At 47.6% G+C, this 14,846-nt stretch overlaps 1 protein-coding gene across 1 annotated transcript; it reads right to left on the bottom strand.

The window, feature by feature from the left end:
* Positions 1-1,220: 1,220 nt before the first annotated feature.
* LOC149868414 (tubulin polymerization-promoting protein family member 2-like) lies at positions 1,221-3,361 on the bottom strand. The gene is made up of 4 exons (XM_090037219.1): positions 3,230-3,361; positions 2,074-2,249; positions 1,764-1,917; positions 1,221-1,403 (listed from the first exon to the last, which is right to left on the bottom strand). Exons 1-4 carry the CDS (start codon positions 3,359-3,361, stop codon positions 1,221-1,223), a joined length of 645 nt encoding a protein of 214 aa, XP_089893345.1.
* Positions 3,362-14,846: the final 11,485 nt, after the last annotated feature.

The raw sequence follows: 14,846 nt of genomic DNA, 5'->3' as shown, positions 1-14,846 counted from the left end.
GAATTAGGACTGCTATGGGGAAATGTTCCAAAAGAACTGGAAACAGCAAACCCCGTCAACCTGGCAGCTTGATACATGGTGTGCCCCATTCCTTAAATGAAGTATGTGAAGCTTTGTTATGAACCTGGAGGCATCACCTTCCAAACCTTGCCAGCGCTCAGTTTTTCACACTTTGTATAAAGGCACATTGACACTTGGGTGACTGCCCTCCATAATGAGACACTTCCCTCCATTCAGCTGCCAGACTGACATTTCCCTCCATTCAGCTCTGGTGCTAGACTGCTGCATTTTGTACCCTGGTCACAACAGCCTAGTGAAAAAGGGCTCTATGTTCCTGTGACCATTGCTCTTCATAGCCTAGAGGCATCTTGTTTCTCTAGCCTGGTTCTAACGTACTATGCCGCTGGGGATGGCCCATTTAGACTCAAAATTCATGGGACAGAATAAGGGTCAGATTTGTGACTCAGTTACCCAGCTAAATTGAAGGGGAGATGCTCCAGCAGCTTGTCTATACCATGTCAACAGCTAGTCCAAGCATCAGAGGGCCTGTGAACCTCTCAGACCCTCCCAGGACAAAAGGCATGAAAGCAGGTACCGGGAATAAGCCTGGAGTAGCCTCAGGGTAATGTAGAAGCTGGTTGGGGGACTTTGGTGGGCATGGCATGCTTGGCCCTTCTGTATCAGGACATGCCAGTCCCACAGCAGAGACAACCAGGAAGAGTACCTTGGAGTTATTGAGATAGGGCCAATATCCTTCTGCTTTCAAACCCCAGTGTCCAAATCCTATTTTACACAGAATGCAACGGGCACAGAGAGATGAAGCTATCTACCCCAGGTCACACAGGTGGTCTGAAAGGGCAAACACAGGAGTCCTGACTCCCCGTTCCTTCCTCCCTGGCTAATGAGATGTCTAAGAGACCCAACTCCGTCTCAGCTGTGAAGAGCACCTGCGAAAGCCCAGCCATGTTACATAAGCCCTTTACTGTTAATTCTTTGAGAACCCCTCCCAAGCAGACCATAGCCAAAGCCACCTCTTCATCCTTAGATCCAGTCTCAGATCTGGATATTCCCAACCTGTCCTGCCCCCTGCAATCCCAGATCTGGGAATTAGAGATGCACACAAGCCAAGACGCAGTGAGCCTGAGGTATTTACTTGCCTCCCCTCTCAGGTTACAGTGGACAACTGGAGTGTAGGGTTATCCTAAGAACGGTTCTAGGACTTAATGTGTCTTGTCGTAGGAGCCAGATCCTTTGTAGGCCCCAACATAGCCACTGTTATCAGTCTGTTCCTCACGGCCAGCCAGCCCCTTCCCCTTGCCGCTCTCATCAAATCGTTCCTTATGAGAACCTGTGTATTTGCTGGTATCCGTCAGCCTTTCCACCCCACCAACTGCGGTGGCTTTCTGTAAGAGAGCAGGATAGCAGAAGTCACCAAAGATAGAGGATAGGCTTACAATGCAATCAATCTTCTCCCAAAGGGGAGGGGGGCTGTGTGGGTGCAAGGATGACCAAGGGCACATTCCTACCTCAGGGTGTGGGTGCTATCTCCATGACATTTACACCAAGTTAATTCCACACCCAGTTATTTTCTAGTCTCTGTGTTGGGATAGTCCTGCCTGCTGCAGGTGGGGTCTTAAGCAAAAGGTGTGAGGGGAAGAGGACTCTGGGCACATTACTTCATGGTAAGCTCTGGGCAAAGCAGTGGGCAGGATGCTGTGCTTGGGAGTGACATGTGGCATGAGAGATTGAGTTGGGGTACTCACCGTGACTCCCACATTGGCTGGGTCCTTGCCCTCTATCAGTGCATACACAGCCTGCAATGCCTCCTCAGGGGACTTGCTCTTGAAGCGCTTCCCGCATAACTCCTTCATGGACTGCTGGAATTCAGCAAAGTTGATGGTGCGAGCGCCCTTGGTCCTGCAGCGAGACAGAGACTCATGCACTTCCCAGCAAGGTTGGAGGGGGAGGGAAGGGGCTGCTAGGCCAGCAAAAATCGTAGAACATCCACATTGCTCAGTCTCCCCGCTGTCCACCCCCACCCACAGCTGCATCTCCAGTCTGCCCCCTACTAACTTGACTTTGTTAAATACAATGTCAACGTCCGTGCTGGTCACAGCTTTCCCATCCATCACACCACAATCTTTGCACAGCTTGGAGAAGTTCTTGCATGTCATGTCATTGCCAGTAGCAGCCGTGTCCCCGTATGTTGCAAATTTACGGAAGGCTTTCTCTAATTCAGACATCCTTGGCTGGAGAGAGGAGAAGGCAGAGGTAAAGCCATGGTGCCCCAAACCTCCTGTGCTTCCCAGGGGAGCTACTACAACCTATGTAAGGCCATAGGGTTGGAGTGAGAGTGATGTTAGGATAGGAACATCTGGCTTTTAGACGATGGCTGGGGACAGCTAGGAATTGTTAGGGGGGGAGGGGTATCTGAAGACATCTGGGAACCAATAGGGAAACTCTTAGGCTTCCAGTAGTATTAACATGTATAAAAAAAAAAGTGGGGACCCAATTCCCTTGAGCTGCTTTGAAAAATCACAAATGTAGTCAGAGCTGCTGCATAGCACAAGCCACAGTCTATCCTCAAGGCTGTTCCTCCTGCTTTGTGAACCAAGATGGGAAGACCAGAGCTGGGGCACTGTCAGCACAGTCTCTGTACCTCACACTTCCCTCAGTTTAGCTGTCAATGATTTCCATTTAAAGATGGGCAATCTGGTCCCAGAGCCATGACCTACTCTCCTACATATGCCCCTATATAAAGTTTCTGTCCTCTTCCCCTGACCCTGTATTAATTTTCCATTAATTTTAATGGGCCGTTACACCTGTAATTGGGCTTGAAAGGAAGGTAGGAGAAATGATACATGAACTGTGAGTAGGTGTTTCAAAGGAGCCTTCAAATTTTCAAACGGATTTGGATGTCCGACTCCCTTAGGTTCTGCTGAAATTCCTAGCAGGGCTTAGCTAAACCTGCATCCTTTCAACCATTGGTTCGTCCTTCAGGTTTCTTCTGGACAATATATGCATGTATATAAATCCCTGATGGTCCTGGAACTCTCTAAGGGAAAAAACAGTTGCTCACCTCAGTGAGAAACTCCACTGAAATCAGAAAAAAAAAACCCTGCTGAATTTAGGGGGCAGTCCTTCTGGATTTACCCAAAATCAGAATTTGTTTTTCCCCTCTAAAAACAGTTTCCCTTCTAATAATGGTGCCTCCAAATCATGGGCTAACCTGACTAAGCAGATGTTCTCGGCCTTGTTCTCTGAGACTGAGTCCTCTGTCATCTGGGAGGAGGTCGGCTACTCTGGGCCAGCAGGACCAAGGTCGTTGGGATATAGGCTGAGTCACCCATTGTGACCTCATCAGATAATTGTAATGTCACTGCTAATTCAACTCACTTAGGCTCTGATGACATCACAGAGAGGGCCAAGAGCAGAAGTCGCAGTTGGAGACATAGCTTAAAGGCTAAAAACTTTTTACAGACAAACATTTCCCTTGAAAGTATTGGCAGCCCAACCTCAAAACTAATCTAGTGCTAATCTAACTGGACTCCAAACCCAGTCTAATCCTAATCTAGTATATGTGTAATCTAACTCAGTCCAAACTGAAAATATCATCTTAATATAAACTCAATCCAAATTTAACTCTAATCTATCTAAATCAAATGTAACCTGTCCTAAATTCAATCTAAAGTTCTTTTATTGTAATATGCATTTAATCTGAATGAAATCAAGCTGAACACATGTCAAGTTTATTTAAATTTAATTTAAATTATATTTGGTTTAATCTCAATTCTCAAATCAGGTGTTATAGCCCCAGAGTTAAAATTTAGGGTAGAGCACCGTCTCCCTCCACGACTAAGGAGGACTCTGGGACCTCCCACTCTGTCCAGTCAGGGGCATGGACCAAGGTGGTCAAGGGCCCCAAGGCCCACCGCACCAAAGCCCCTCCCTTGCTGGAGCTTAGCAACAGGTTCGCACCTCTTGCAGCCCCAGCAGAGCCTGCTCAGTTGCCAGCTCCCGCAGGCAACCCAGGCTCAACCGCAGCTACTTGCCCCGCTCTCCCCAAGTCAAAGTAAAAGGTGTTTGTTGTGGGAGACTCCATCCTGCGGGGCACTGAGGGGGCAATCTGCCGCCCCAACCCCTTAGCCCAGGAAGTCTGCTGCTTCCCGGGGGCCCGCATCCGAGACATTGCGGAGAGGATCCCACAGCTCCTCCGGCCCACAGACCACTACCCCATGCTCCTTATTCACTTGGGCACCAATGACACGGCTCAGAGCACCCCCAGCCAGGTCATGAGGTGCTACAAGGAGTTGGGAGCGGAGCTTAGCGGTCTGGGAGCTCAGGTGGTGTTTTTGTCGATCCTCCCAGTCTCGGGCTATGGGCTGAGGAGGGAGAGGAGGATCCACGCAGTGAACCAAAGACTGCGGCGCTGGTGTTATTGGGAAGGCTTTGGCTTCCATGACCACAGCCCGCTCTTTGGAGAGAGAGACAGCGAGCTGCTGGGAAGAGATGGCCTCTACCTCTCTCCCCTGGGGAGGAGGCTCTTCTCAGCCAGGCTGGCTGACCTGCTCCACCGGGCTTTAAAGTAAGCCCACTGGGGGATGGGGGGACTACTGCCACTGCTGGCCTGCTGAGCGACCCTTGCAAAGCCAGCAGACCAAGGTACTTAAGGGAGCCCACCCCCGCCCCAGCCCTGGCACAATCTGTGGGCAAGGCAAGAGCCCCCAAGGGCACACTTCCCTGCCTGTACACTAATGCCAGGAGCCTGGGTAACAAGCAGGAGGAGCTTGTCCTCCTGCTCAGTGCAAAGAATTATGTCATTGGGATAACGGAGACCTGGTGGGACTCCACCCGTGACTGGACCACGGGTATAGAGGGCTATACCCTGTACAGGAGGGATCGTGTTGACAAAAGGGGCAGGGGTGTAGATCTCTATGTGAAGGAAAGCTACATGTCCCTGCAAGCTGATGTTGGCGACCGGCATGGACACCTAGAGACCCTCTGGGTAAAAATTCATGGGAAAAATGGCACAGGGGACACAACAGTGGGAGTCTACTACAGACCTCCCACTCAAAGTCCTGAGCTTGACCAGGAGTTCACCCGGGAACTGACTGAGGCCGCTTGCTCCAGGACCTTGGTTGTCATGGGTGACTTCAATTACCCGGACATCTCCTGGGAAGATCACTCAGCAAAATCCGAGCGGTCGCAAAGCTTTCTCTCGTGCGTGGATGACCTCTACCTGACTCAAGAAGTCTATGGGCCAACGAGAGGCAAAGCGCTGCTCGACCTGGTACTGGCTACGGGGGACGACCTAATCGGTGACCTAGTGATCGATGGGAAGCTGGGTGACAGCGACCACGAGCTGATCACCTTCACCATCTGCCGTAAAGCTGGCAAGGCAGTCAGCAACACAGAAGTCCTTGACTTCAGAAAAGCCGACTTTGACAAGCTCAAGAGGCTTGTCGGTCAGGCCCTCAGGGACCATGACCCCAGGGAGATGGGAGTTCAAGAAGAGTGGTTGCTTCTCAAGGAAGCGATCCTCAATGCACAAGCTAAATCTATTTCAACATGGAGGAAAGGCAGCAAGAAGGCACAGCAGCCCCCCTGGCTCTCTAGGGACCTAGCGGACCTGCTGTAGCTAAAAAGGAAAGCCTACAAAGGATTCACCTCCAAGGAGGATTATTCTGCACTGGTCCGGTCCTGCAGGGAGCAAACCAGGAAAGCCAAGGCTGCAACTGAACTCCAACTAGCTTCAAGCATCAAGAACAACAAAAAGTCCTTTTTCAGATATGTGGGGAGCCGGAGGAAAAGCAAGGGCAACGTTGGACCCCTGCTAAACCAGATGGGGCAACTGACAACTGACGCCCAGGAAAAAGCCAACCTATTAAATAGGTACTTTGCGTCAGTCTTTCATCAGTCCCATGGGATGCCCATGCCTGCTATGGGACAGGGAGATCCGGGTGATGGGGATCCCCTACCCTCCATAAATGCTGACCTCATGAAGGAACACCTTGAGAAGCTGGATACCTTCAAGTCAGCCGGCCCTGACAATCTGCACCCCAGGGTACTCAAGGAGCGGGCGAGCGTCATAGCCCAGCCCCTGGCACGGATCTTTGAAAACTCGTGGCGCTTTGGTGTAGTGCCCGAAGACTGGAAGAAGGCCAATGTGGTGCCGATCTTCAGGAAAGGGAGGAGAGTGGATCCGGCTAACTACAGGCTCATTAGCCTGACTTCTATCCTGGGGAAGATCTTAGAAGAGTTTATTAAGGAGGCCATCCTTGATGGACTGGCCCAGGCTAACATCCTGACCGACAGCCAGCACGGGTTTGTTGCGGGTAGGTCTTGTTTGACCAATCTCATTTCCTTCTATGACCAGGTGACCTATCACCTGGACAAGGGAGAAGTGATTGATGTCATATATCTTGACTTCAAAAAAGCCTTTGATCTGGTATCCCACTATCACCTCTTGGCCAAACTGGCCGGTTGTGGCCTTGGCTCCACCACGATCCGCTGGCTGGGAAACTGGCTCCGTGGTCGGACCCAAAGGGTTGTAATCGATGGCAGTCACTCATCGGGTGCCCTGTGACCAGTGGGGACCCATCCTGTTCAACATCTTCATTAATGATGTGGACTTTGGAGTCAGGAGCGGACTGGCCAAGTTCACCGATGACACCAAACTTTGGGGCAAAGCACCCACGCCAGAAGATAGGCGGGTGATCCAGGCTGACCTGGACAAGCTCAGCGAATGGGCGGACGAGAACCTGATGGTGTTTAACGCTGAAAAATGCAAGGTTCTCCACCTTGGGAGGAAAAACCTGCAGCATCCTTATAGGCTTGGCAGTGCTACGTTGGATAGCACTACAGAAGAAAGAGACTTGGGGGTCATCATTGACCACAAGACGAACATGAGCCTGCAATACGATGCTGCGGCTAGTAAAGCGACCAAAATGCTGGCTTGCATCCATAGATGCTTCTCGAGCAAATCCTGGGACGTCATTCTCCCCTTGTACTCGGCCTTGGTGAGGCCGCAGCCGGAGTTTTGGGCTCCACAATTCAAAAAGGATGTGGAGAAGCTTGAGAGAGTCCAGAGGAGAGCCACGTGCATGATCAGAGGTCAGGAAAACAGATCTTACGATGACAGGCTGAGAGCCATGGGACTCTTTAGCCTGGAAAAGCGTAGGCTCAGGGGTGATCTTATGGCCACCTATAAATTTATCAGGGGTGACCACCAGGATCTGGGGGAACGTCTGTTCACCAGAGCGCCCCAAGGGATGACGAGGTCAAACGGTCACAAACTCCTGCAAGACCGTTTCAGGCTGGACATAAGGAAGAATTTCTTTACTGTCCGAGCCCCCAAGGTCTGGAACAGCCTGCCAGCGGAGGTGGTTCAAGCACCTACATTGAACACCTTCAAGAGGAAATTGGATGCTTATCTTGCTGGGATCCTATGACCCCAGCTGACTTCCTTCCCTTTGGGCAGGGGGCTGGACTCGATGATCTCCCAAGGTCCCTTCCAGCCCTGATGTCTATGAAATCTATGAAATCTATAACCTTAACACTAGATACCCGTTATTAAAACAGGTGTTAATGGTCTCACATTTAAATTGAATTGTTTTTTATTTTCTGTTCCCCATATATCATCTTTTCACCTGCATCCCTATATTTTGCTATTCTTCTTTCATAACCAAACTGGATTTACTGCTGTGACTAAAAAGTTAATGCAGGTTAAAATCCCCTATTAGGCTATGTGAGCATTCCCACAGAAAGGTTTTACTCCCATTACTGTATCCTCCCTGTTTATGAATTAATCCATGCATCTCTGAGATCCTATCATTCTATTCTTTGAACGGAGCTGCTCCAGGAGTCTTTGCCTATCAATTCTGTCATTTCTGGGAGAACTATTTTGTCTGTTGACACGCAACTATAAGACAATGGAGAGCTATCAGTGAGAAGATGCTGGAGAATGATAAATACTTACGTTTGCCCTCACTACAGACTGAGTTCCATCCTGATATTAAGTGGAGCCCCAGGTTCTAGCCCATACACACATCTGGATAAACACCCTGGGCTTAAAACACACCCACACCCAAGTCAGAGGTTTTTCTACAGGTAAGTAAAGGCATGCCTACGTTGCAGCAGAAATATACCCCAGAACTTTCCCAAGCACACCACCAGTGGCAATACATAGGGGTGCACGGGGGTGCATGTGCACACCCTGAGAGCACTGGTGCACCCCCCTGACAGGCCACGCCAGGTCTTAGCTCTGCAGCTACATGATCAGTTTCTGGCATGGGGCTAGGGATAACCTTGGAGTCATATGTCCAAGTTGGAGCATGCAAGTAGAAGTGGATGGGTTGAGCATGCCTGGGCCATTGTGGCTGGATCATGCTGCCACTACAGTGTAGACATATTTCAGTTGTGTTTGGGCCTAAATTAACTGTGTTGTATAGAAACATCCTATATTTTGCAATGCAACATTGCAACTCTGCAATATAGACAAGCCTGTATTCCACTAAGAGCATATGGGCTCTGTCTCTGAGCTTTCTTGATGGAAGTCAATCTAAACCTAGACTAGACAACTGACAGTAAGGCCATTTCTGCTCTTTAGAAAATAAACAAAAATCACTGCAATCAAGATGTCTTCCTTTTCCTTGGCAGCTCCCACACTTGCCACTACTCCAGAACTGGGTGGTGCTGCCTATTACAATTTTAAAAAGAAAAAAAGACAGAAGAATTAAAGTGTACAAACTTTTCATGAAAACTGCATATTGTAGCAAAGAAATGAGGAAGTGGGAGTTAAAAAAGGGTGTGACTCGTCTCTACGTTTAGCTGTGCAGGTTGACTGAGGGGGTGGAGCATTTTCTTAGTGTTAAAAAGGTGTTTTCTCTGTAGGAAATTATACATTTGGATTTACACTTCATTATTTTTGAAACAGTACTATATTCTTTGAAAGAAGCTATTAAGAAAATTGATTCCTACTTCAAAAGCAACCCTTTGGGCTAAAAGACCTTGGCTGCACTGAAGTCAGTGGCAAAGCTCCTAAGGATTTTGATAGGACTAGGATTTCACCCTCATTTTTGTCTTCTAAACCACTATAAATCAATTGCATAACACACAGTGGAGTTATCTCTGCTCTTCACAGCCCAAAGAGTTGGTAAAATAAATCAGGGGGTGACTTTCCTCATCCTTCTAGGCTCAGCACTTCTTCTCCTTAAGTAGGTATTAGACAAGCTGCCAAAACTGCAGAACTCAGCCAAGAGGTAGAGAGGGAAAAGCTGGAGGGCCTCAGCTTCATGCAGCTTGCATGGAAGGCCCTTGTTTCACTTCTGATTGCAGGAACAAAGCAAAGCTTTTCAGGCAAGCAAGGCCATGCTGAAAAATCCTGGGGTTTGATCCTTTCACAATAGCATGTTTCTAGCAATCCCATGAAATCTCTCACATTTCTAACTTTGCAGTCCAAGTCAAAGTTCAAGAATTTAAACTGTTTGGTGGAAAATGATTGTTTCAGTTTTCCAACCAGCTCTACTGAGAAACCAAGAGGCAGCTGGCCAGGTTTTTTTGCCTTCTGAAGTTTCGTGCATGTGTACACTGTTGGCTCCTGCTGTGCACGAGTCCTGTTCCTACAAAGGCTAATAGGAATAATTAGGGTGAACAAGAAGACAATAAATCTGTTTAAGAATACTTCTACTCTGAAACGTGAACTTGGACTTGGACTCCATGTTTATTTTCTCTCAGTTTATTTAAAATGGAGGAATTAGCTGTAAAGCATACCATTTCTTAGAAGATGACATGAAATTGATAGATCACATGGGAAAGTTGGTTTAAAATGTTCCAGGCACATTGTTTCAATGAACTTAAAAAGAGAGAGAGAGAGAGAGATTAATTTGACCCATTGTGTCAACAGTATTCTTCAGTTCTTGTATGACTACACGTCAGTTTCTTTCTGCCTTCAATTATGTGTCCAGGACTTTCAAAAAAAGTCTGTACAAGAAAGAACAGATTTTGATCCCGTGTCTCTAGTTAAGGATTGAAGCAGCTGGCAGCCTGTTACAAGTTCCACTCCGTTTGAGAAGGTTTGCAGTGGGTATCTCCTGTAGACAGAAACTGAATACACCAGAGTGAGTACAAATTAATGCTTTATTTCCTGCCACTGAGGAGGGTCACAAAAAGGCCCTCCTTTGTGGCTTCTTCCACAAGCTCCACATCGCCCCTTTTCCTAAAATGGATCAACATTGTTAAAAACTTGGCAAAGTGTTAAAGATACAGCAGGTTGCCCAAATCTTCAGCTGTGATTATTCTGCACCAGTAAAACACTTCACTTATAAATAAAGAACAAAAGACAGGCTTCTTGTTCAAACACAAGATTCTTCAGGAGAGTCTGAGGCAGCATTGGCATCTTCTTTCTGGAATCAAGATTATTTATTTAAATGAGAAAATAGCACTTTGCAGGGACTAAGAAGAAAATGGTAGGGCACTTTCAATGTTAAAGCAATTCACACTGGTGATTCAGAGCAACAGAACTGGGGGAAAAGAGAGAGACTATGAAACTCTTTAGGAGGCAAAAGGAGTATTAAGTTCTGCTATCGTGAATAAATAAATTCAGAATTATACTTTGGCTCCTGGATTTCATGAATTATTGCCTTAATCATATAAACCTCTCTATTCACATGCAGCTATGTATAATGTAAGTTCCCTTTTTTTAGCGCCAGGAGCAGAGAAATTACTTGAACGATACATTAACACACTGACAATTCCAAGAACAGTATTAAACATTTGAAACCAATAAAAATTAGCTTTTCTTAGATGGATCCAAAAAACCCTGAAACATGGGGAAGTTTGAAACCCAGAACCAGATGTGGCTCTGAGTTTTATGCCATGAGCCCAACTAAAGTTGAGATATATAGGACTATAGTTTGAGACTGAAATCTTCACTTTCCTGAACTCCAAGTAGATGAAAAATAAATTGTTCTAGTTACAATAAAAACAAAATATGAAAAAGTAATATGCAGTTCTAATTTGAAAGTCAATTACCATATTTACCTCACTAAACAAATATAATCTGTTTGATGCAAATATATGGAAGGAATAGAGAGGTCAGATTAAATTAGTTTTATAAAAGAGATTTATGGAATATTTGAAATAAAAAACCAACCCTGGTTTTAAAAATATGACAAACTACTTCTCAGAAAATAGGATAAGATAAAAGAGATGGAGTACTAAACTGTTCTTAACTTTTCTAAAGCTATCTTATTTTTTATGTTTTAATGGAAATTTTAGCTTTGGGTGTATCCCATTTGGGCTCAATGCCCAACAAAAGATCTGAAATGTATAGTGTCCACAAGTACTCCTTCTTTGTAGCAAACCATTTTTCTGTCCCATTCTACAGTATAAATGCCAAAATAATGATAGAACAAGTTCCTATCCTGGTATATGAAAATCTGTGCATGGTAAATGACTTCTTTTTGCAGTCACTCTGTGATAAAGCCAGTGCCCCAACCAGCTTTCAGAAATAAATCAAATTTTCCATCCTGCCCATCTCAACCTGTATATTGAAAACACTCACCTTATTATATGATTCTGTAAATAATCATAATCATCACCATCATCATCTCTTTTTTTCCTTGACCACTTCCCTGAGACTAGCTCCTCTGCCAGCCTATTAAAACTCACTGGCCTATTGTATCTGATGCCATGTATCTAATGCCAAAAACATAGGGAGGTGGTTAATTATTGCTTTGGCTTTTAGTCAAATTGGGCATGTCTACACGAGATGCTTTACTGCGCAGTAGAGCTAATTGCGGTGCAGTAAGTATCCGCATCTACACTTGCAGACACCACCACGCAGTAATTGGTTCTATTCACAAGTACATTTTGTACCTGTAAATGCAAGTAGCAAATTTACTCATAATTAGTAACTGTGCAGTATCGCATGTGTAGACACCTGACTGGGAGCAAATGTGCTCCCAATCAGCTGCGTAGCAAGGGGTGGTTCTCTGCCCCCAGGAGCTACTTGCTGCTGAGGCAGGCTCCGCCACCAAAGCCCAGGCGGAGACAATATCCTGCTGCCCCAACATCAGGGAGCTCCCAGCCCCCACTCCATGATCCAAGCCTTTTATTTACAAGCTCTTTATCTCCCAGTGCCAGCTCTGTGGTCTTGCAGCTGTGATGCATGCCTTCTAGCAGCAAACTGCTCCCACTTCCTGTGGCCCTGCAACCAGCCCCTCCAGCAACTCTAAGCTCCTCCTGGGTGCTAGCCCAGGGGCCAGCAGACAGCTATCTCCTTGCAGGGGCTGGGATATTGCTTCCTGCCCCTGGGAGCTACCTGCTGCCAGACTGGGCTCCACCATCAGAGTCTGGGCAGAGACAATGTCCCCCTGCCCTGGCAGCAGGGACCTCCCAGCCTCCACTTCATGATCATGGGGCTGGGAGATCCTTATCTCCCAGTCCAAGCCCCACAAACTCAGGATCCAGGCTGGGGAATCCTTGTATCTCAATGCCAGCTCTGTAATTAGGAGGCCACTGCTGAGAGATCCTTATCCTTACCTGAGTCCCAGGCTGGGAGATCTTTATCTCCCAGCACCAGGTCTGCAGTCACGGGACCAGCACTGGGAGATCCTTTTCTCCCAGCACCAGCTCTGTACGTAGAGCTGGCACTGGGAGAAAAGGATCTCCCTGAGCCAACCCCTGACTGCAGGAGCTGGTGCTGGGAGATAAGGATATTGTCCCTGCCTGGGCTTCAGTGGCAAAACCCACCTGGTTTCAGCAGGCAGAAACCAGAGACAAGGAGCAATAAACCATCCCTTCCATAAGACAGCTATCTCCTGGCCCCCACACTACCATCTAAGGGGAGCCTAGAGCTCCTCCTGGTTACTGCAGGGGCCGGCTGCAGGGTCACAGGGAGCAGGAGCGATCTGCTACTAGGAGAAGCAAATCTTCTCCCATGTCCCTGCATGTGTAGACATGTACCCAGGAGAGTTTACTCTCAAGTCGTTCACTCCTTGAGTAAACTGCTTCTGGATAATTTCCACATGTAGATGTGCCTACAGAATCAACAAATAGCCCTGCAGGTCTGTCCAGAGAAAAACATGCTTTACCAACTGGGTATTACTCTATGCACATTACTATATGTAGGATGACATTTTCGGATCTTTAGTACTAGACACTGAGTTTATTTCAAATTAGGCTTTGTCTGTAGTTGACATAGGCAAATGTCTTTTGGGTGGAAATAGATAATTGATTATAAAGTGTGACAAAGCATTTGGTGACTTTAGTACAAAGGTGAGTGCAAATATTAATCAGTCAAGCTTCCACATACAGACATACTGCAGATAACAAGCATAATCAGTATTCATTGGTTATGAATCAGGTTCCAAAAGCATAAAAAGAAAATACTTTGGAAAAGATTCCAGTGACCAAAATCTGCACTTGTCATTCCTCTTATCCAACTACATTGGACGTAACAAAAATGAGTTAAGGGCAGCCCTCATGAGTGGAATACTGTTTTTTTTCTTGATTTTATTTGAAGAGCTGAAAGTTTCTTTTTTCTAGGAAAACCTCCCCCTGGGACAGCCCCCCTCACCCAGTTCTATGTAGTCTGCTGCTGGAGAAATTCCTTATCCTACCAGAGAACACTTGGAGATTGGTCATAGCTGCCATCAACCTCTGCCTGCACTGAGGCACACATCCCTGCCCCAGCCATGCTCAAACCCTGTGGAGAAGCCCACCCACCCTCATATCTTAAGCACACACCTCCCCCTGCCATCTGCTACACTGTGGGGCATCTCCCAGGGCACCCGGGTACACTGACTCAGAGGGGTGTGCTGGACCAGGAAGATGCAGCATTGGGGCATGGAGGACAGGCTGTACACTACCACCCAGAGCCTGACAGCCCAATCATGCCACAGGTGGGTCCCAGGGAGGGTCAAGGGGACACTTCTACCTGAGGTGACATGGAAGGATTGGGAGAGGGGGAGGGGAAGAAGGGAGGGCAGGCACACTGCTAGAGACATGTCTCTCCAGTCAGCCTTTTTTTATTGCCACAAGGCTCCTCCGCCAGGTTTCATGCACTGTTCCAGATTACACACGCTGTGAAGCTGGTCAGTCTTAGGAGACCAGAGACTGAACAGCCCCATGGCTTTGTGCGCATAGCCTGAGACTAAGTCTGAGAGTCCAGATAGGGCTATTTACATACCTAGAGGCTCAGCTGATTCTAGGTCACTTTGGGTGCCCAGCCCAGGGATGGATAAATTGCTCCCCACTCCCACTTTAGCCACACTGTGACAGCACACTCTGGCACCTACTCCCCACCCCACAGTCACTGATTAGCTCCATGCTTCCTGGTCAGAGGAGCTTGCCTGGGGATGCAGACAGGCTGGGCAAGTTGCAATGGAGCAGACTAGCCAGGAGGAGGAGAGGGAGAGGGGCTGCCACAACACCTTTCCATGTAGGCCCAAACTTCACCCTCCCTCCTCATCCAGGAGCTTCAGGAGATTAAATATTTTTATGGCCAAGCACCTAGGAGAGATGTCGGCCTCACTCCCTGCCATAGGAAGGTCACTGTCAGGCAATGTGCAGCCTTGAGAGGAAGCCCCTGCACTGTAGGAATCCCTGTGGCCAACACGTGCTCTCTGCTGAAGCCAACTCCTCCTGGGTCTCTGGCCCCTGCCCTCTGTAGGATACCCTCTCTCCCTGTCCCCCCCAACCCCATGGTCAGAGGCACCAACTGCAGATGTCCCCTTGGGCCTCTCAAATCATCACCTCCTGGATGTGAGGGGCAGATGTAACCTGTTCCAAGGGTGGACTGAAAGAAGCAGTGGGCTCAGGAGACTCTACAGAGCCCCTGATTG

The sequence above is a fragment of the Crocodylus siamensis genome, chromosome 3 (assembly GCF_052110815.1).
Source record: "Crocodylus siamensis isolate JL-2025a chromosome 3, ASM5211081v1, whole genome shotgun sequence".
Classification (NCBI taxonomy): domain Eukaryota; kingdom Metazoa; phylum Chordata; order Crocodylia; family Crocodylidae; genus Crocodylus; species Crocodylus siamensis.
This window is presented reverse-complemented; position numbering and strand designations above follow the sequence as displayed.